General features: G+C 41.5%; 1 protein-coding gene across 3 annotated transcripts in view; it reads left to right on the forward strand.

Annotated features, from left to right (window-relative positions):
* Positions 1 to 22,857, forward strand: part of TEC (tec protein tyrosine kinase) — a 550,450-nt gene that overhangs the window by 258,249 nt on the left and 269,344 nt on the right. For all 3 annotated transcript variants that reach the window (XM_085642140.1, XM_085642143.1, XM_085642141.1), the window contains one exon: positions 17,186 to 17,290. In XM_085642140.1, the coding sequence (XP_085498266.1) occupies positions 17,186 to 17,290 (105 nt within the window). The remainder of the gene's footprint in view (positions 1 to 17,185; positions 17,291 to 22,857) is intronic.

Raw genomic sequence — 22,857 nt, forward strand, 5'->3', positions numbered from 1 at the left:
TAATAAGTGTGTGTCAATGTAGATGTGCTAGGTGTGTGTCCAAACTATGGACCTGGTAAGGTGTCTTGGAACCAATAGCAGTTCTGTGTGAATTAATCCTGTGCTGTAATCTAAGCCTCGTTTCAGATTGTGGTGGTGATGCAGGTAGGAACATGATAAAGGGTTGTCTTTTCCAGTCAGACCATAGAAGAGTGCCAGTGGAGGCGAGGCTAGGGGGACCTGCTCTAAAGCAATCACTGGTGGCCAGTCTATCATCTGTCACAAAGAGGGTCTACAGTTCAAGACCCAGAGATGATGCCAAGTGCAGTCCCTGGCAAGATCGAGAAGAATAAGAGAAACAGTTGTATTTTTGAATTCAGGTCGTTTTTATTGAGTTTTTTCCAAAGAAGGCAAAACAAATCAGAATGACATGGCAGAATAGAGGATAGTTGTAAATAAATAAAACAGAGGGTGCAGTAAAACAATCACGCTTGTATAGAAGGGTTACAGAAAATGAGGTGAATGACAGTTGTGTATCAGTTTACACAAAATTCAGGTTTAATGCATGTAAATACAATGTAGGGTTGTTATTACGGCAGTCATATTACAGCAATCATCTTCTTCGACCCATGATCATTTTATCATATATATCATGTATCATATACGTCATGTATCCCATATTTGTACAGCAATCATATTCTTTGTGCAGTAATTAGATTCTTGTATGGAATGTGATGTGTGATGTAAGACCACATGTGGTGTAAACAAAGAAAAGTAAAGGTAAGTTGTCAGCACTAGTTATGCGATGTATACGGTTTTAGAAACTTGATGTCAGAGTTGAGTTAGACTATAAAGTGGACTCTTTTCGTGTGGTCAAACTTCTGTATTGCATAAGTACCCTGGAAAGCATATTATGGGAGTCAAGAGTTTTCTGGGAGGTTTGAAATTGAAGGAAGTGGTATCAAGTGAGCCTCACATCTGTCTGAGAAGAGGGCGCCAGGGAGAAAGTTTCAGTGAAATATTTTCAGCGCGTCTAAGGAAGGAGAACCATTCTTGCCACATCTGGAAGGAGACTATCTTGGTATTTTTCCAGTTGTTAAGAATTAATTTGCAGGCAACCGAAAGCATAAGGTCTAGAAGCCAATGATCAGTATAATTTTGTAATTGAGGGTCTAAGTAGCCCAGGAGTATGTAGGAAAATTCTCTGGTGGGTTCAATGTTGAGGGTGTTTTTTATGCAGCCGTAGATTTTGTCGCAGTCAGTTTGTATGGTGGGGCAATGGAATAGCATATGGGCCAAGTCGCCCTCATGCAGGTTGCAGTTCAAGCAGATCGGGCTTTGACTAAAGTCAGGTTTATAAATTCAAGATGGTGTCCAGTATGCTCTATTAGTAATCATATATTTTGCTTGGGATAGTGAAGGCGAGATCTTGTTTATAAAGAGGGTTCTATGTATACTTCTTCAGTCAAAGTCTATGTTTTTGGCATTTAGTTCTGATTCTCATTTTGAGTTCATTATGGATATGGGACTTACGAGGGTTAGGAAGCAATAGTTTATATATTCTAGATACTGTGTGTCCGGTTTTCAGCAGTTGACCCATCAGAGGGAGCAGAGAAGGGTTTGCTGGATTTGTTGATTGTTTTGTGATCTGTACTTTTAATTTTCAAAACTTGTAGGAGTGCATATCATCTAAGCTAAATCGCGTTTATAGGTTAGAGAAGGGCTGGGGTAGACTGTCCATATAGATGTCTTTTTATCAAGTTCATGCCCTTAGTTGACCAGTTTTGCTAGTATATTAGTTGACCATCAACTTTGAGTTTAGGATTATACCATATGGAAGCCAAGTTGGAATTGCTTATTCTGATCTGAGATTGACAATCTAGTCGTAGAATTGCTTGTTTAGTATTCTCAATGACGTACTTAAGAGTGTGGAATGTGGGAGGTATGCATTGTTAAGATTGCAGAGAGGGGGGTTTGTTTAAAAGCGATTTATCTAATTTCACCCTTATCAGTTGGTACTCTAGGTCATTTACGAACCAGTAAAAGCCCTGTTTACAAAGATCGGCTGTTTGGTAATTCCTGAAATTGGGAAGGCGTAGTCCCCCTTTCTATTTAGCTAGTTTAAGGTGTTTAAATAAAATTCTTGGTTTCTTTCCTTGCCAGAGGAAGGTATTAAACGTTTTGTCTATCTTTTTAAGAAATCATCTGAGAAGGTCATTGGGAGCATGCTAATGAGATAGTTAATCAGTGGCGTAACCATAATTTTTAAAGTTTCGTCTCTTCCCCACCAGGAAAAAAAATGTGGGTGACCATCCATCTAGTAGTGAGTTAATTTTTTTAATTAGGTTCTTTTCATTACTCTGCTGGGTGTTGATTAGGTCTTTGGTGTATTCTAATCCTAAGTATTTAATGCAGCCTGGCTGTCATGTCAGTCCAGAGTCCCGATATATTTATTTATTACCTTGATTGTTGAGAAGCTTGACCTTGGTTTTATCTTTGTTAAGCGTATACCCAGAAATCTCTGAAAATCTTTGTATCGAGGACATTAATGCTGGTATTGCCGTACAAGCGTTTTCGGAGATAACCAGGATGCCCTCTGCATATGTTGTTAATTATAACTGTGGTGTCATCAAACGTGAGGCCTGGTATGTCATGTTTTTCTCTTAGGTTCTATGGCTATTAGGAATAGAGAGGGGGAGAGGGGACTGCCTTGTCTTGTACCCTGTCTTAGATCGGGGGAGGAAGAGATAGTGCCTCCAGCTCATGCATTAGCACTAGGATTGTGATACAGGGCCATGATAATGCGAATTAGCGTATCTCCTGAATTGAATTTCTCGAACGATGTTTTTAAGTGTGAACAGTCAACTTTATCAAACTCTTTGTCGGCATCTAGTGTGATAGCTACTGCGGGGAATTTTGTTAGTTAGGCTTTCTCTAGTGCGTGGCATAGGATTTGTGTATTGTTGCTGGAGAGTCTGTGTTTTAAGAAACCCACCTGCGCGGTATGGGTAGGTTTGGCGATGTGTTTTTGCAGATGGTTGGATAGAATCATGGCATAGATTTTACAGTCCAAGTTTATCAGTGAAATTGGTCTATAATTCTTTGGATGAAGGGGTCCTTACCTTCTTTTGGAATAACCATTTGATGGCTTTGTCTGGGGTACCCTTGACTTGTTCTGTCACAGTAGTTGAAAAGACTCAATAGAGGTGAGGTTAGAGAAGTGAGGACATTTAAAAAATCTTTAGCATTATAGCCATCGGGCCCTGGTGCCTTACCCATTTAAAGTCTTTTTATAGCTTCTTCAATTTCTTGTGCAGTTATTGGGCCATTAATTGAGTTCTTATCTTGCTCTTTTAGTGCAGGTATGTTACTCTCAGTCAAATAACTTTGGCTCTTTGAGTGATCTTGAGAAGTTTTTTTATCATATAGATTTTGATAGAATTCTTAAATATGTCTGCTATTTTATTCAGATTGGTATGTACCGTCCTCATCCTTTAGTGAGTTGATGGTGTATTTGTAATTTAAGGAGGATGGTAGGGTCTTACTGGCTTTATTGGAATCACATAATCTGATGCTTTTTTGCATTTTTGTTTGTTATTCCAGATGCCTGCTCTAGTGCTTAATATTTTATTATACTCGTACTTCTTATTCACTATTTTGTTTAGGAGTAGGCTATCTCTGGAGGAGATGTGCTGTTTATCCAGTTCTGAGATTGCCTTTTCTAACTTTAGGAGATTGCTGTTAGCCTCTTTATTCATGATGGATCTTATTTGGAGGATCACCCCTCTTATTGTTGTGTTTAATGCTTCCCATTGTGTTAGTTCTGAGGTGTTGCTTACTTTGTTTTCAGTGAGGAAGTTTCTAATAGACTCTTCATTGAGTTGGTTGTTATTATCAGGCAAGATGATTTAATCATTGACTCTCGAAAGAGGCTGTTTTGCGCAAGGTGTAGGGTCAATAATAGGGTGATACAGGAGTGAGTGATCTGAGATCTCCATTGGCTCGATGGTAGTCTGGTCAATCTTGTTTATGGAGATTCTGGATATAAGTAGGGTCTCTATACGTGAATATGAGTTATGTGGGAATAAATAGAAAGTATAGTCCCTTTCTGTAGGGTTCTGGGTTCTCCAGGCGTCAATCAGATTACATTTTTTTAATACGATTCTTAGTGCTTTATGTGATTTGTTCAGGCGGAAGGAGCACTGTGAGTTTCTGTCTAGTGCAGGGTCGAGGGGTAAGTTAAAATCTCCACCAAATAGGAGTGTGGCTGAGTCAGGAATCGAATTAAGTTGTGTTGAGAGTTCCTCCAAAAAGAAAAGGTCATCTTTAGTGGGTGCATATATGTGGGTAACAAAGAATTCAATATTATGTTTGGTTAACTTTGAGATAATCCATCTTTCCTGCGTATCAGATGTGCTTGAGACCAGATTGATTTTGGATTTCTTATTGATGAGCGTTAACACACATTTTTCTTGCCCACTGCTACAGAGCCTGCTACATCGGTGTGTTGATAGTTTGTAAGTGAGTTGAGTTGTGTGGGTCAGTCTTTGTTTCCTGCAGAAGAATGATGTTGCCTTTCTGTTTGTATATGTAGTTAAGAATTTTCTTCTTTTTGATTGGATGATTGATTCAGGGAGATTATCTTAATGTTATGCTGTGGCGACGTCATCGCTAGGGTTTAGTATTTGGTCTATAAAGGAGATCTCTCCTAAAGAAAGTGTGTAATTGGCTATATGTTGTTGGGCGTTTGCAATAAATATGGTTAGAGTATATGGGGCAGATTCGCATATGGATAACTGTTCCCGCTGGGACAATCTCTGAGATTACTTATGGTATTGGTATGGGATCATCTCTGCAGTGTGGTGTATTCTCTTAGTAGAAATGTGTATTGTGTTAGTTGCTGTATGTACGTTTGGGTGTTTTGGGCCTTTCCTAGTAGTGCTGACAGAAGAAATACAAAAAAAATAACATTTACGTACAGTTGAGAAACTGGATAAAAAAGTAACATACTTTAATAAACAGTATCCTCCTCCTGTTGTCCCTCCCACCAAACCACGCCCACTCCAACCCTTCCCCTCAATAGCATAGAGGCATGGAGATTGGAGGAAGAACCGCTCCTCCAGGGAGACATAATTTCATGACTAGTTATATGCATGAAACGAGTAGACTTAAAGCACAGATCACTGAAAAAAGTTCTTACTTTTACTTTTTTTAATTATAAGGATTATCAATGTTCTGCTCTATCCTTGAAAATAACTAGAACAGCAAAATACCTGAAACTAATAGTAGTCTGACCCCTTATATGTATCTGATATAAGTCAGGTTAATACTGACTAATTTTCTTCTATACTAAGTGTTCTAGGTTACATTTGTCTAACCCGTATGGTGCACTAGATCCTTTGGCCTACATGTAAGTAGAAAAACTAATAAAGCAGGCACTGGCACTACACCATAGTACATCACTTAGCTGCTTCTTCTGGGTTGTTGTCTTTCTTCCTTGTGAGCGGCTCTCTTGGATCTAGATCATCGAGAAAGATGTACACTTTGCACTGCAAGTGTAGTATTGTTCGGAAGCTTGGCGCTAATGGTAGTGTAGCTACATTGGTAGATGTATCAAACAACCTGGATAGGTTAGAGCAACTATCAGTTCAACACTTTCTTATAGCTGCTCAAATTAGGAGGTTAATATTTTCAATATGAAATTAGTCTGGTCAGGGCTGGAAATGTCCATTAGCACCACTTCCTTATTGTTAAGGAATTTATTGTCTAATTAGAGAAGATGTTTTGAGTGCCTTGAACCAGAACACAATATTTTCAAGGGCCTGCAAAAGAGAACTTGTTGTTGATGGCTTTTTCAATGTTGGGCAGAAGACTAGGAAGCCTTTTCTTGTTTCCACTGTAGATTTACAATAGTCCTAAAATATGAAGATGTTATGGCCCTTCCATAGTATATGATTGTGTTTTCTCATGAAAGACAAGATCGACTCAACATGTTGGTAGCGTAGTGGCTTGCATACGATTGGCCTAGAAGATTTTTTGTTTGGGATCTTCTTTGTTGGAATTCTGTGAGCCCTATCAAATTCAAGATGTTTGGTAAATGATAGAACTGTGGCTTGTGCGAACCAGTTCTCAAGAAAGGAGATGCCTGAGTCCTCCTCACCCTCTGGTATTCCAATATCTGTAGGTTTCTGTGTCTGTTCCTGTCTTCCAGCTCTGGAAGGTCTTTGGAAAGTGAGTTTGTGGTGACGTTGAGCATTTTTATTGCTTTACCCATTTTAGAGTCTGAGTCTTCCAAGAAGCTTATTCTAGTCTCTGCTATTCTGGTGTTAGCTTCTCTGATGTCTTGGCAGATTGCAGCAATCTCACTCTGCATGTTGTCAGTGTTCTCTTTAGTGGACTTGGCTAATTTGTGTACATCCGCATGTGTTTTTAGGATTATTTCCATGGTGGCATTAATGTCCTGCCTATTTGTGACTGGTGAGCCCGGGTTCGGCCCTCTTTAGACTCGTTTTGTTTTCTTTTTAGGTCATATTTAAACAAGAGGTGTGATTTTTTTTTTTTTTTTTTTAAGTAGGCGGATTTATTACCCTGCAACGTTTCTTTTGGTATTTGATAGGATCTCGTTGCTATGACTTTCAGGGCTGTCAGGTGTTTGTTATCTATATTCTTGTGAACTTCCAAGATATTACTGTGGTTATTGCAGTGCCGCAGCCACCATAGCACTGTAGTATTGTGGCTACTTTAGGTTGCTGTTTACCACTGCTAGATTAATGTTTACCGCCGTTTTTAATGTGATTTTATAGCTATTATAATTAGGATGTAGTTACTGTACAGCAATGAGGTGAGCGTTCTGGCTGATTGTTGTAGTGCTGTGGTGGTCTATTGAGATTAGTGACAATTCAGTAGTCAAGCGACAGAGCCCAGGGTTATAAGTTCTGCTGGAGTCTTCACTCTCTGTCAGTTGGTTTCCACCCTACTAGGCCTGAGAGTACGTTGTGTCCGACATGATATTACATTGTACTAGGTGGTAGATGTGCACAGCTCGTTATACTTGGCGTTAACCGTAGGGCAGGCACCATTTTGGAAAAGTCATGGTTCCATTAGTACCTCCTGCATTTTATAGCAATGTGTAATGTAGGAGCCAAGTGTTTTAGTATCTTTATCCTGATATTTAGCCACAATAAGTAACCAGACTGACGCCACACTTTGTGGAGGATCCAACAAGCACTATTATACGGCCGCCATTTTAAAACATTCTACACCAATGTGCTCGCTGATGAAGCGGCTAAACGGACTGGTCTTTCAGTTAGAGGAGCGCATTGTTTCCTTGAAGAGCACCGGCCCTATGATTGCTTGGCTGACTCAAGATATGGCAATCTCCGGTGCATCAGTAACTTTTGTTAGTGAGCACACGTTTGGATACTTCAGACGTATTGGCGGTCGGCACAAGCGTTCCGTTTCGTTTTTAGGCAGGTATATGCAGCTTCGGGTTATTGAGGCAGAAAGCTTTATTTCCCGTTATGATGTGTTAAGGGCGGAGCCATGCAATATTGTATTAGTATTCATCATTATTGCATTATCATAGGCGACATTACTGTATACCAGATACCAGGTGAAGGTCAAGCAGAGGTCGTGGCTGATTTATTAAGGTTGAATACAGATGTCGAATTCCACGTTTTTGCTTGGAATTATAAATATCATTGAAGATCTTACTTGATGATTGTATTGTGGTTCATTCTGGTGGCATAAGGTTTTGGAAAGGATCGTAGGGATCACTCTTGGTCGGCGTCCCACTTTCCGCACTGGTGGTTGAGGGAGAACCCAGTGGCACAGACGTGCTCAGTGAACCGATTCAAACGACCAGGTTAGGAGGGTCCGATTATATTATCTTGATCCCTGCAATGATGGATGATCCTAGACCTTGTTTGCCTTCTTAAAGGAGACCTGATAGCATAGTTTTTTAAGGTTATTTGTCTCCCTTGTACAGAGCTGAAGGCTCACACCGCCATCTTCCTCTGGCAGTATGTCTTGTATTAATGTCCAATGGCATTTAAAAGTGGACGCCACAAATGCTGTTTACATGTGTTGCATGCACAGCACTGTTTATCACATTGAAGATGCCCTATTGACGTTGCCAATGAGGGAAAAAGGTAGCAAACCTGATTATTTTCTGTATAGTATGTATACAAGAGATAAAGAATTGAGACAGACAGCCTGATAATTGAGTGTACCTTTCAGGTATACAATTTTCCCTCGTGTAGTCCAAGAGAAGCACTTTTTGACAGGCTTATTGATATTCTAAATAGTTAATAGCATGAGATGATTGAGCAGTGCTCCTCTTGGTGGAGGCAAAGCCAACCTTATACATCTTTAAAAAGATTTGTAACAGTACGTCTTGGATACAGCTGCTCTGTCAAGCCAGACCTGCAAATGGCACTTACTCTTGTATAATGCTGGGTCAGCCTGTGCCTGATAGGCTGACCATAAAAGATATTCTTCCACATATAGGTAAATCTGAGATGAAACTATTATATTTATGTTTTTTTTAATTTCTGTTCTGATTTCTTCGTTGTGTTTTGAATTGAGAATAAATGCTGCTCTAACATGCATTTAATTAATTTAGAGAGTGAGTGCAATAATATTCTTTGCCTGCATACTCAATCTTGTGCTGAAATGATAATGGTTCAAATGTGCTCTGTGCCAAATTAATTTAAGATAGATGTTATGTTTAAACCCTTAAATATTTGTAATCTGCTGTAGAATTCCTTGATATTTGCTATTACATTATTGGTTAATAACTTATCTATGATCCCTAGAACCTCTCACTTTTGTGTAGCTAATGCTTTGGTTGGGACTGAAGTTCAAATTCAGAAATGGCCTTTGAGGATCTTAACTTGACTCTTTTTTTGTCTGGATAATTTTAAGCCAATAAATGGAAACCAAGCCATTAAATTAACATTTCAAGAAGGTCACTCTGATGAAAAGACTAAAATGAAATGATGAAAGTTTAATTTAAACTTGAAAGCCTAATGGAAGGTTGTAGGATCATTTATTTGATAGCACTGTTCAATAAATTACTATCAAATCATTATGTGAGTTTTACATTGCATCATTGAGACATATTCCCTCAAATAATGTGGGGAACAAATTTGTAATCTGTACCAAGCGGAGGTTTTGGAACTGATAATTAGGAACTACATACTTTCACGAACCTTCAGCTAAATGGACTTACAAGTATAGAGTCAAAGAAAAAACCTTATTTTTCTGTAGGTGTTTTTTCATTTATGTAAAAATATAGCAATCGGCTTGTTATTTAGGTAAGCATTCTGTGCCCATTTCAGAATTGTATTGCTTCCTCTGGAGGATGGTTTGTGTTTTTTCTTCATTTACTAGGTCTCTGTGTAATGGTAAAATCAGTTTTGTCTACTGCTCACCCGCACTTCCCCCACCACCAGGCAACACTAATAATAATACATTTGTCTACAGAAAACGAAATATGTGAGGAAAAAACAAAGTTGTGGGAGACATTGTTACTCGTTTACTAAAACAGTACTCATAAATGTCCTTTGTAGATTTTGCATGTGCCCTGCTCCCTTCCTATGTGGTTTGGAGCCACACCTTAATTGATCCTCTAAAAATGAATCTGATTTGGTGCAGGGTATTGGACAAAAAGCATCATATTTGATGTCATCAACTTTTTTTAGAATCCTGATGACCAGAAGTCTAGAGAGCCATTTGTTATTGTTTGTGTATATAGCTTTAAGGGCATGCGCTTTGTTTGGGTGGCATGCGCTTGATTAGCATGTACAATGCATTCTAGGTTCTGGGTTAGAATTGTTTACATATGCCTGAGGATCAGTTATTGTGGAAGCCTGCACTTGGAAGGACATACTGCCGTGCTGATGAAATAAACTTATTAGAAGATTATCTTTGTCAGGATTTCAATATTGGCGACGAGCTGGGATACTCTCCTGTCAGTAGCAGCACGGGGACGGAGAGATCGAGAATCTACAGAAGCGAGAATTTTTTTTTTGTGTTTTGTCGTGGGATTACATATTTTATTGTTATTGAGGAATTCGAGAAAAGGAAGGAAAAGAAGAAAATCTGGATGGGAGAATTAACGAACATTCAAATCATTTAACGATGGAAGCGACGATCATTTGTAAAGCGAGAAGTACATAGGTATGGAAAAAAGGAAGTTACGAATTTGAAAAGTAAACAAGTGTACCGTGAATCAAAGGAGCCTGGAGCGTGGGCCGTATCCTAGCACCGTGAGGAGGAGGTAACGAAGGAAGGTGCGCGCTCGTGGAGGCTGCGAAGTGTGTCATCCTGACGGGCGTCTTCGTCAAGACGTTCGATGACGTTGGGAGCGCTGTAAGAGGCAACGTGGTTGCTGGGTTACCAACCCCAATCGGAAGGAGCGTTAGAGCGTAACACGCAATGAAACGCGCAACGCACAGTGGAGCAAAAGGTTGCTAAGCAACCAGTACACAAAAGGGAAACAAGAGCGGCAAAGCGCGCAATGAGTAGCGCGATGAAGCAGTTTTGGGCATAAGCGAAGGAAGATCAGCCTTATCAAGTTAAGGTGGGGAGCATAAGTGCATTTATGTTTTTTCTTCAGTCGTTGGAGTAAACGTGTTTGTGGAAGTTACATCTATATTATAAACTGAAAAGGGTAAAGATATTTGGTTCTACAAATTTTGTTTTCTTGGTGAATTCATCATTTAAATTGGATTGTTCACAGAAAGAATTTTTTTTTAAGAGAATAACAGAGTTTAAAGAGTATATACACGCGGTGTAATGGGAGTTTAAGATAATATTGATTCATTTTTTTTGTTTTTGCGTGACTTACTTTCTCTGGGGAAGTCAGGAATATACTGTTGCATTCGAATTTGAGTTAAAAAAAAAAAGTATCAACATCAGAGAGGAACTGGTTATCGGTACATAAGACAATGCAGTTTGATCCACCAGCAAAATTCCTACAAAGTAAGGGAGATCCACCATTACCATGGACAAGATGGAAGGAGGAGTTTCTGACATACATGAAGGCAATAGACGGAGAACGTATGGGGGCAGAGAGGAAAAAAAGCATCTTATTGCACTGTTTAGGATCAGAGGGACAAGACATTTTCAGAGCTTTACCACAAGTTTTACCACAGTTAGGTGAAGAAAATTTGAATGTGTATAACGAGGCTTTACAAAGACTGGAAAAGCGTTTTAAGCCAACCACCAGCATTGCTTTGAACAGATTCAAGTTTTATACTAGGGCACAGAAGGAGGATGAATCGTTTGATGATTTCTTACCTTCTTTGAGATCCTTATGTGTTCATTGCAAGTTCGGAGTGATGGCTGAGGAAATGATTAGGGACCAAATTATTGTGCATGTGAGGAACAAAAAAATACAAGAGAATTTGTGGGTTTTGGGTGATCCTAGTTTATCTGAAGCAATAGCCAATGCAAAAGCGGTAGAACAGTCTGAAAGTTGGATGCAAACTGTTAGACAAAATACGAAGAAGAATGAAACTGTAGAGGAGGTATGTGCTATAAAGAATCATACAGAGAATTATACTCAAGGGCGAAGTAGCAAGCCAGACGCGGTTCAAAAAAGGCCTTTTAGCAACAGGTATAGCAGTAGCAATACATATAGAAGTAATGGGAATTTTGGAAGTCAGAGTGTGTGTTTCAGATGTGGGAGTAAAACGCGCATAGCGTCTTTTACAGGTTGTCCTGCTATTAACAGGGAATGCAGGAAGTGTGGAAGGTTTGGTCATTTTAGCAGTGTTTGCAGAGAGAATAGAAGGAATAATTCGTCAAATTTTATTCCTAGGACAGTATCGACACTCAGTGGAAATGAAGTGAGTCACAGTGATGTTGAAAGTGAAGGAACTTTAGTTAGTGCTGAGTGTGAGAGAGGTTTCGTAGTGTCCATTATGGGCAGAAATGTAATTGAGGGAGAGGTTTTGGAGTCTCCTAAATGTACGGTGGAAGTGTTACATATGAAATTACAACTCATGGCTGATTCAGGGTCACCATGGACAATAATTTCAAAAGAATATTTTGAAGAAAAACTAAAAGAAGTGTGTAAAGGCATGAAACTGCATGCTAGTGACGTGATTGCAGAAAGTTTTGATGGTACAAGGATCGATATGGAAGGGTATTTCAGTGTCACCTTGTATTTTAAAGGAAGGGGTGCAGAAATAAAATTGTACATCGCTGTAAAGGGAGTTAATGTTCTAGGATGGCGCGATCAGTGGAAACTGGGTATCATGTTAAATCCACGAGTTTTAGATCCGGTTATGCTAGGGGATTGTTTCCAGAAAGGAGAGGTGGCGGTTTTAGATCCTGATGGCAAAGCGAGGAACTTGATTAACAAATTCAGGAATGTGTTCAGTGATGGTTTGGGAAGACTCAAGGATTTTGAACATAAGATTATACTAAAAGAGAATGCACGACCAGTTATACAAAAGTTGAGAGGCATACCTATAAATGTACGGGATGAACTCAGAGACATGTTAAAAGAGCTTACCAGTGAAGGTATTATCGAAGAAATTGAGTCGTCTGAATGGGTTTCACCCATAGTTTTGGTACGCAAGGCAGATAAAAATTTGAGGGTGTGTGTGGACCTGAGAGCTTTAAACTCGAATATTGTAATTGACTGCCATTCTCTTCCAAACATAAATGAGGTTGTGTCAATGTTGGAAGGGGCAAAAGTGTTCTCAACATTAGATCTTAGGTCTGCGTACCATCAGATCAGTTTAGCTGAAGAGTCTAAAAATTTGACAGCTTTCATAACTCCTCAGGGTTTGTATCGATACACAAGGATGCCTTTTGGATTGGCATCTGCCGCTTCCGTATTTCAAAGAGTTATGTTTAGAGTGTTTAGAGATATTGATCATTATGTTAAATGTTTTCAAGACGACATTTTAGTTTTTTCTAAAAACGAAGAAGAACATGATGTACACCTCAAAGAGGTTTGTGGCAGGTTAGAGAAGTTGTACAGGAAGTCTGTAGAGTATTTGGGACACACTCTGTCGGGTGATGGCGTTGTCCCAAAGCAATCTAACGTTGATGCTATCATTAATGCCCCAGCACCTACAAACAAAGAACAATTGTTGAGCTTTGCGGGGATGTGTGAGTACTACAGTAAATTTGTAGATAATTTTGCATCAAAAATGGAACCTTTGAGAGAATTACTAAGAAAAAACACAAATTATATGTGGAGTAGCAGTCAACAGAAGGCTTTTGAAAACATAAAGCAAGATATAGTTCGCGCTCCCACTTTGAAACCGTTTTGTTTAAGAAAAGACTGCATCATCACGGTGGATGCAAGTCTTTATGGAGTTGGTGGGGTTTTGTCACAGAAACATGGTAGAGAAGAGTGGAATGTGGCTTTTGCTTCAAGAACGTTAAATGAGACAGAGAGGAAATGCGCTGTGATCGAAAGGGAATTACTTGCTTGTGTTTGGGCCATTGAGCATTTCAAGCTGTATGTATGGGGTAGCAAGTTCACGTTAAGAACCGATCACAAACCATTAGTTAGCATCCTGTCATCCGGGGGAGGATGGAATTCTACTGCTAGGATTGCTAGACTTTCGTCTGGACTTCAAGAGTATAATTTTAAAACGGAATATGTACCCGGGAAGAATAATGTTACAGCTGATTTTCTTTCAAGATTACCATGTGCTCAAAATGGTGTGCATGTTGTTAAAGAAAAAGATTTTGTGCTCAACATTAGTGACATTATGCCTGAACAGTTTCAGGAGATTACTGAGACATTGTGGGATGAATGTGTTAAAAAAGATAAGGATTGGTTAGAAATCAAAAAATATGTTATGGAAGGATGGCCAAGGAAACATCAGATTAGACCTGATTTGTTACCGTTGTTCAAGGTTGTGGGAGAATTGGAATTGGAAGGAGAGTTTCTTTTTAAGATCTGTAAATGTATACCCCCTAAAGATATGCAAGATGTCATTCTTAAAATAGCTCATAATACACATCCTGGGATTTCTTCCATGAAACGTCTTGTTAGAAATTTTTTTTGGTGGCCAGGGGTCGACCAATTTATTGATCGTGTAGTCAGGGAGTGTGAGTTTTGTGTTTCAAGTGAAAGGATGCTCAGTGTGAAAGTTCCTCCTTTAAGAATGGTTGAATGGCCAGAAGAACCTTGGCAGAAGTTAGCGTTTGATATTTCTGGCCCTTTTAACATGCTCCCAGAGAAGTTTAGATTTGCTTTGGTTTTGGTGGATTACCATTCCAAGTGGCCAGAAATGAAGTTTGTTAATAAAATTACGACTGATGTGGTTTTAAATTTTTTAAGAGAAGTTTTTGCACGAGAAGGTTGTCCATCGTATTTGGTCACTGACAATGGTGTGCAATTTACATCTTCGGAGATGAAAAATTTTGTGAAGGAATGTGGAATTAGGCATGTGTTCACTTCTCTTTATGGGCCACACGAAAACGGTCAGGTGGAAAGGTTTAACAGAGTTTTGAAGGATTACATTGTTGAGTCTGTGAAATTTGGTGGGGAATGGTTGAGTAGAGTTAGAGAAAAGTTATGGTACTATAGAATCACTCCTCATACCACGACTGAGGTTAGCCCATTCAAGTTGTTAAAAGGAAGAGAACCAGCTTCTAAGATTTGTCCATGGTGGTTTCGAGAAAAGTGTGTAAAAAAGAGTTTCAGGAGTGAGTGTGTTAAGGATATAGCCTATAAAGTAAAGAACAAACAACAAAATACTTGTAGGTGGTTTGATAAAAAGTGGAAAACTCGTGTACCATCTTTTAGAGTTGGTGATTGGGTTAGAATCTTAAAACCTGGTATAATCAGTAAAGGAGCTAATAGATTTGGAAAACCCATTCAGATTAAAAGAGTTTTTAGGAATTCTGTTGCCACTCAAGATGGCAAGGTTTGGAATGTTAGGAGGGTAGCAAAGTGTCCAGTCAACATGCGAAGTGTTTCTCCTGCAAACTTGTTTAAAGGGACAGACCACTGTCATGATAACAAGGGTTGTTTGTCTGATGATTCAAGAGTTTTGGATAAAAATATTTCTGCTGGTTACAAAACCAGGTGTTCCAACCGTGTCCGATATTTTCCTAAAAAATTGAATGATTATGTCTAAATTGTATTTTTTTTTTTTTTTTTTTTAATTTCAGTTTTTGATTTTATTTTATTTGCGTTTCTGCTTTCTCTTAATAAGGGAGATGTGTTATAGTTTGTGTATATAGCTTTAAGGGCATGCGCTTTGTTTGGGTGGCATGCGCTTGATTAGCATGTACAATGCATTCTAGGTTCTGGGTTAGAATTGTGTACATATGCCTGAGGATCAGTTATTGTGGAAGCCTGCACTTGGAAGGACATACTGCCGTGCTGATGAAATAAACTTACTAGAAGATTATCTTTGTCTGGATTTCAATACCATTGTTACAGGTAAATAACATGAATATTTGAACGAGTTGATAACCGATTGCTTTCATAAGGAAATTCTAGTATGGGTAGCATTTTTTGTCTTCTTATTTTTAAATAGGTTTGGCTGGAGCTGCGCTTATGTTTTTTGTTTCACTACCCTATCTTTACTAGATATTCCTACAGTTGTAGGCAACTGTATAAACGTTAAATCTTAAATGAATCTGTGTCTTCTTTTTACTTATGCTAGTTGTGTAACTATGTCGGCTATGTTATTCTGAAAAGAAGTTCACTGTGAGTCCCCACTCTGGTAAACTGACCTGATGGAGAGGAATACGGATCATGGTCAGTACTAGATTAATGGTATATTGAGTGTATACATTTTATAATGAAAGTACTTAAAAAACATTCGTATCTTCACCAAATTCTTATGTAGGAAAAAAAGGTAACCAGACTCCAACTCCTAAGGCCATATTTTGGAAGTGTCCTGATGGTGCAAGGGGCATTTGCGCCCTCTTTGCGTGCCCCTGGGGCACCTTGGTATCACAGAAGGAGCTGTAGATGCTTGTGAGGCCCCTTCTGTTATACTGAAAGTGCTGCGCACATATAGCCCCAGAATAGGGCATCCCCTCATTTGCATTGGGTCGGGGCCCATGCAAATGAGGGAATTCCTTTGCCTTTGCGCCTGCACCGTATTACACACGCGGCGCAAAGGCAAAGATGCTCTCAGGCGCATTTAAAAGGTGGCACACTGTCAGTGCGCCCCCTGATTGCATCCCTCTGGTGGGGATACAGGTGGTCTCATGGAGCCCCCAGACATCCTCTTGCAGGCAGGTGCAGTCACTCCCTGCACCCGCCTGCAAGGGATCTCTAATCCCCTTTAAAAGTGCCAGCGGGTTACCGCCTGCACTGTGAAAACATGGACTGGGTTTAAAGCAGCCGCTCCGTTTTTCACATGAGTGCGCTTGCTCTGGGGGCAGCACAAATTCGCGGATGCCCTGGGGGCAGAACATTCACCATAATGCAGCGCATTTTCCTGGTTAGCTCGGAGGTGCGCCCAGTGCTAACCAGGAAAATGTGCTGCATACATAATACGGCCCATAATATTCTAAACAATTAGTAGAATCAAAAGTGGACAACAGTGGACATTTTGCATTGCTGAGTGTTCTCTTGATTGCATTATATCTACATTCCAAAGACCTGCATTGCTCAAAGGATACTTCAAGACCTGGTTTCATTAACCCTGATTAATGAAAAATAAGTGCAGTACATTGGTCGCACGTTCGAGGCTAGGAAGTTCAGATGCAGAAGAGAATAATTGGTGTGGTGTGGATGAGCCTAAGTTGAATAACCGATGCAGTGGTGTTTTTGTCAATAAAAGAGGGAGTGACACCCCACATAGTATGTGAGATTGATCCTCGTCAAAACCAGCAAACACTTGTCCTGCCCATTCAAACTCTATGATTGTGGAACCTCTTTGATGATTATAGTCATATGGTGTACAATGACTCAGAAAATATTGTAAATATCACTGTTATTGCATTCTGTTATGTTATTTGTAAATCTTTTAAATTATAGGTTGTACAGTCATTAGAATGAGAGAATAACATCAGTCCTGTCCAGACACAGTGAATACTGGCTAATTGGCCAGCACCAGTTTCAGAACTGTAGCTAAAACCATACCCGCTCCGCACTTCCATTTCTTAGAGTATAGGGTGTTCTCTTAAGGAAATAGTTGCTTCAAAATAGGGCTCTGGCACCTTGTCCTTATATTAATTTCCATATCTATTCTCTTTTTGACAGAAGAAAAACAAAAAAGGTTCTGTGGATGTCACAAAAATCAAGTGTGTGGAGATCGTAAAGAATGATGGTGGGATTATTCCTTGCCAGAATAAATACCCCTTTCAGGTACGTCTTTGGCGTTCTGCACATCTTAAATCTTGCTGTTTACCACTAACCGTTCCTTATGCATACATTAAAATTCTGACTCCCTAGGCCATTTTCAAAGTCTGCATTTTTTTCTCACGTATTTTGCGTTTCCTTAGCTGCCCACTAATTTGTTATATCATTTGATTTGTACACATTGGCCTTCGTGTTTATTTTCTTCCCTTTTTCATTATCATTCGCTGCCTTTCTCTTGCTCATTTTTTCTCTTTTTTTCTTTCCAACTTGTTTGTTTCGGTTTCTGTCATTTTCGATTGTGCCACTTTTTATCAATTGTTATCAATTAAAGTCCTGTGTAAGCAATCTAGCCCCAGCATTTTAAAGTTTGTGTATTTTCTACCAGTATCCAATTTCTTTGGTTACTCGTCCTTGTTGGAAAGTTAATAAAGGGTAGCACCAAATACAGATTATCGTTCATCCTCATAATCTGATTAAATTTTATCCCAGATATTAAAGTAAGCAGCGTTAACAATGGCAGAGTTTGTCTGGTTGGAATTCTTTCTGATCAGCTCTTTAAAACCTCATCCCTCAGTGTTTTGAAACTGCAGAGGTTGGCCAATATACCAGTGGTTTTCCTTATTATGTTTGGTATATATTGGTATTACTAGCCACTGAATGTAAATTCATTCAAACTTCATTTTTAGGTATCACTCACAGACAATCGTTTATTATTGAAGACCAAGTGTGTACACTGCAGTATGTAGAGTGGGCTTTGGGTCAGAACTTGGCTCATGATTGAATGTCTTTCCTGACTGTCTCAGTTCTCTGCTCCTTACTTGATGGTGTTTCTCCCAGTTTTTGTTTGCCACATCTCAAAGCAGTTTTTAACATGTTTCTGATTGGAAGAGTCTCCTTCAATTGTTGACGTGAGTGGAGCCAGTTGTTTTTTTAAATGCATTTTTATGAGATGCCTAATCAAGATATCGCTCTCAGAAAATAAAACAGATAACTTCTCCCCATTCCTTAACCAGTGTGACAACTCCCCCTACTTCTATGGAGATTCTCATCTCTCTTTCAGAGAGACATTCAATTCTACCTTCATGAGCCTGAGTTATGAACAGTGATTAGGCTGTGGCCTTTTTAAATCTTGTCCAAGCAGGCTCACTACTCATAAGGCTCCCAGACACATTCTGGCTCCAATGGAAGCTGTCATCCATGCAGCCGCTATCTTCGTTAAAGGTCAAGAGTCCTGTACTGGGATACCCATCTGGTGCACATTCTGTCCATTGCTCAGTGTACCAGGCTACCATAAGGAGCATCTGGTTATGCGAGTCCGACCGACGGATTATGATGCTTCTGAACATCATTCGGTTGGACTCCCATTGACTTTAATGGGAGCCTGTGTTCCGAACGAGAACACAGGCTCTCATTGAAAAAAGGGATGGTTGGGGAAACCCTTGCACCCTGTGACAGGCACCCCATGGTGCCTGCCACACTGTGTATGGTTGTACAGAGGGATCCCATGGGTACCCTCATGGGCACCTGCGGGTGAAGGAGGGCCTGCTACGGGACCCCAAAGTCAGATTCCGACAGCTGATTTGTGTCGGCAGACTGATTCGGAATGGCTGTTAGAATCTGACATCGTAATCGCTTGAATGGAAACCGTGTCCATAGAGCTGTATGATTCGGCTCCGAATGACTCGGGCTGTCGAATGCCGATCGGAACCGAATCGGACAGTCCGAACAGTTTCCTTGAATCCTAATCGTTCGGTCGGAAATGTATCCAGTTCGTTTGGAAACATAGGTTCCAAATCAGATTCTCTGAATCCTGTTCCTTGCCTTTCCCACCGACATCCTAATCTGCCCCTAAGTTTTGCTTCCACTGCATGCATGTCTGGATCTAATTTATTTTACCTGTGCTGCGGGTCCGCTCCTACAACCTGAGAGGAATGTGTTTGTATCCTGTTTTCTCTAAATTAGCCGGCAGGTTAAACGCTTCTGGTTCTTTGGTAAAACTAGGGTTAATATAATACCTTTAATTGTAGCCCGTGTTCTGTAATATAAAAATCTAGCACTGACATATCAAGATTGGCATCTTTCACTTATCCTATGGTTTTAAATGCCACCTCAGAGAACAATTCTCCAACTTTGCTATATTTTTTTGTTTTAACTGCTTGCTAGCGTTTGCCTCTAAGAAAACTGGTACGCACACAATTGAAACCTCATCTCTTGCATGTAGAGTAGTTTAATATTGCTCTGTTTGAATGCCAGGTTCATGCATACCTAGTAGATTGTATGGGGTCAATGCTCCCTCTTGTTTTAGTGGTTGATGAAAATATTCCTGCCTCGTCCCATTCCAACTTTAACTGCTGTAGATTTGCAGGACAATGCAGTAATGTACATACTCAGTTTGTGCGCCGTAGTAACAGGCCTCCAAAATTTCAATCAATCGATCAGCGGACTTGTAAAGTGCGCTACTCACCCGTAAGAGTCCAAAGGTGCTGGGGGGGGGGCAGCTCCAGATAAGTCGAAGAGCCAGGTCTTGAGGTCCCTCCTGAACATGTGCAGGGTCGGGAGCGTATGATGTTCACGGGGAGCTCGTTCGAGGTCTTGGCTGCGATGTAGGAGAAGGCTCTCCCGCCTGTTCTGCTTCTGCAAATGCGGGGGACCTCGGGCCAGGGCAAGGTCGGTGGAGTGGAGGTTTCTATTGTGTATGTGGAAGGATACTTTTTCGTTGAGGTATTTGGGTCCGATGTTGTTGAGGGACTTGTGGGAGAGGAGATTGAAAGTGACCCTCTTCTCGACGGGGAGCCAGTGGAGGTCTCGTAGGTGTTGGGTCATGTGTTCATGGTGTGGTGTCCCGAGGACGAATCTGGCGGCGGTGTTCTGGATGGTTTGGAGTCTGTGCAGTAGTGTCTTGTTGATGCCGACGTATAGGGTGTTGCCGTAGTCCCGTCTGCTGGTTATGAGGGCGTGGGTGATGGTCTTTCTGCATTTGGTGGGGATCCATTTGAAGGTCTTGCGGAGGATGCGCAGGCAGTTGAAGCGTGTGGGGGTGACGGCGTTGACCTGGTGGTTCATGGAGAGGGAGGAATCGAGGATGATGTCGAGGTTTCGTGCGTGGTCTGTAGGAGGGGGTGGATTTCCGAGGGTGGAGGTCCACCAGGTGTCGTCCCAGGCGGAAGTGTGGGGTCTGAGGATGAGGACCTCGGTCTTCTCTGAGTTGAGCTTCAAGCAGCTGTCCTTCATCCAGGCTGCCACATTCTTCATTCCTTTCTGGAAGCAGAGACTGATGTCTTCGGGATTCTTCGTGAGTGAGAGGATGAGCTGGGTGTCATCGGCGTAGGATACGATGCGGAGTCCCTGCTGTTTGACGATGGTTGCGAGTGGGGCCATGTAGATGTTGAAGAGTGTGGGGCTGAGTGATGACCCCGCAGTTGATGTTGGTGGGTTCGGAGAGGAAGGGAGGGAGTCTGATCCTCTGGGTTCTACCGAAGAGAAAGGATTGGATCCAGTCGAGGGCGGCTCCTTGTATCCCTGCGTCGTGAAGTCTGGCTCCGAGGGTGCGATGGGAGACTGTGTCGATGGCTGCGGAGAGGTCTAGAAGGATGAAGGCCGCGGTGTGTCCCTGGTCGAGTAGCATGCGGATGTCATTCGTGGCGGCGAGGAGGGTGGTCTTGGTGCTGTGGTTGCTGCGGAATCCGGACTGGGAGGCATCTAGGATGGAGTTCTCTTCGATGAAGGTGGTCAGCTGGGCGTTCACGAGTCTCTCGGTGACTTTGGCCGCGAAGGGGAGGAGGGAGATGAGCTGGTAGTTTTTCAGGTCAGTATGGTCGGCCATGGGCTTTTTGAGGAGGGGTTTAACCTCCACCCGCTTCCATTCGTCTGGGAAGATGCCGTACATGAAGGAGGCGTTGGTCAGTCCTAGTTCGGGTGCGATGGCGGCCCCGTGGAATATGTGCGGAGGGCAGGGGATCCATTGGGGTTCCTGAGTTGGTTTTCTTCATGGTGTTGGCGATGTGTTCGGCGGCGGTGGGTTTCCAGGTCATGATGGTTGGTTTGTCAGCGGCGTTAGGGGGGTGGGTGGGTGTTGTCCATCATAGGTTCGTTGAAGTTGTTGTAGAGGGCCTTTATCTTCAGATGGAAGTAAGTGCTGAGCTTGTCGCAGAGTTCCTGGGAGGGTGTGATGTCTGTGGCTTCGCTGGGGGTTTTAATGAATTGTTGTATGACGTTGAAGAGCTCCTGGCGTTGGTCGCGTTGATCTGGACTTTGTCTCTTATGAAGGTTCGTTTTGTGTCTCTTATGTGCTGGTGGTATTCCTTCAGGGCACTCCTGTGGTTGCTCCGTGTTTCTGTGGTTTTCTGGTCCCTCCAGGTTTCCTCTAGGCGTCTGGCTTCTTGTAGCTCAGTGGTGAACCAGGCGGCCTTCAGGGGGCGTTGCTTGGAGGGGTGGCGGAGGGGTGCGAGCTTGTCAGCGCAGCGGGAGATTGAGCAGTGAGGTTCTGTGGCTGCGGAATTGGTGTTGGTCGTGGTGCTAGGGGGGTCTTGTAGGAGGGTGGTGCCGAGGAGTTCCTCTGTGACCTTGCTCCAGTACCTTTGTGGTGGTTGCGGTGCGGAATTGGGTGCAGAGGTGGTGTTTAAAGGTGAAGTGGATTCAGTGGTGGTCTGTCCAGAGGGGCTGAATGGTGTGGGTAACAGGCCTCCAGAATTTGGGCGTACATACTTTCATGTTCATACGGTAATAACAAAATACTCCACCCAATTCTCGACTGCTTACATGCTAGCCTTATCTAGGCAGGGTGTTTGTTGAACAGCCAGGTCTTCAGCGTCTTTAGGAATGCAAGAAGAGAGAAGGAGGCTCTGATGTGAGGTGGGAGGTTGTTCCATGCAAAGAAAAATGTACGAGATTGCACACCCTGGGTATGTGTGGAATGTATGTGAGTAAGAGTCTTGTGGAGCTGGGATGGCTGGGTGGCTGGTGGCAGGGGGTGGATCCCCAGATACCTCAATGATTCTTGGGCCAACTTCAGGGGGACATCGAATACACATTGCTGTGTAGAATCTGTGAGCGGGAAAATCGAAGACTTGTTCCAATTTATTTTTAATCGAGAAATTCTGTTAAAGCAGAGTATCTTACAAATAATAGGCAAGATATTTACATCAGGATCCCTTATATATCATCACATTATGCTGAGACAATCTGCTTAGTAAGTAGAAATCTCAACCCCTCTGACCATGTCACTCCCTGAGGCAGCTCAATGGCAATAGCATACAACAATGGGGATAGTTGGAAGCCCTGCCTCATCCCTCTCTGAAGAGGGATTGCATTACTTGTAACGCCATTAATTCTTATCCTGGCAAGTTGGACTATCTTCAAGAAGATCTTTTTCTAACACTGCAAATACTTAGTCCCATTTCACAAAATCAAAAGCCTGTGCTGCAGTGCCAAGAAGGTTCTCAAGTTGTGCACCATGGCTCAGCCTGGGATAAACCATGACTTCCCTGGAAGCCCTAATCCATTAATAAACAGGGGTATATGATCGCCAAGATTTTTGGGAGGATTTTAGTATCTCAGTTAAGCAGTGATAAAGG

The sequence above is a fragment of the Triturus cristatus genome, chromosome 2_2, assembly GCF_964204655.1.
Source record: "Triturus cristatus chromosome 2_2, aTriCri1.1, whole genome shotgun sequence".
Classification (NCBI taxonomy): domain Eukaryota; kingdom Metazoa; phylum Chordata; class Amphibia; order Caudata; family Salamandridae; genus Triturus; species Triturus cristatus.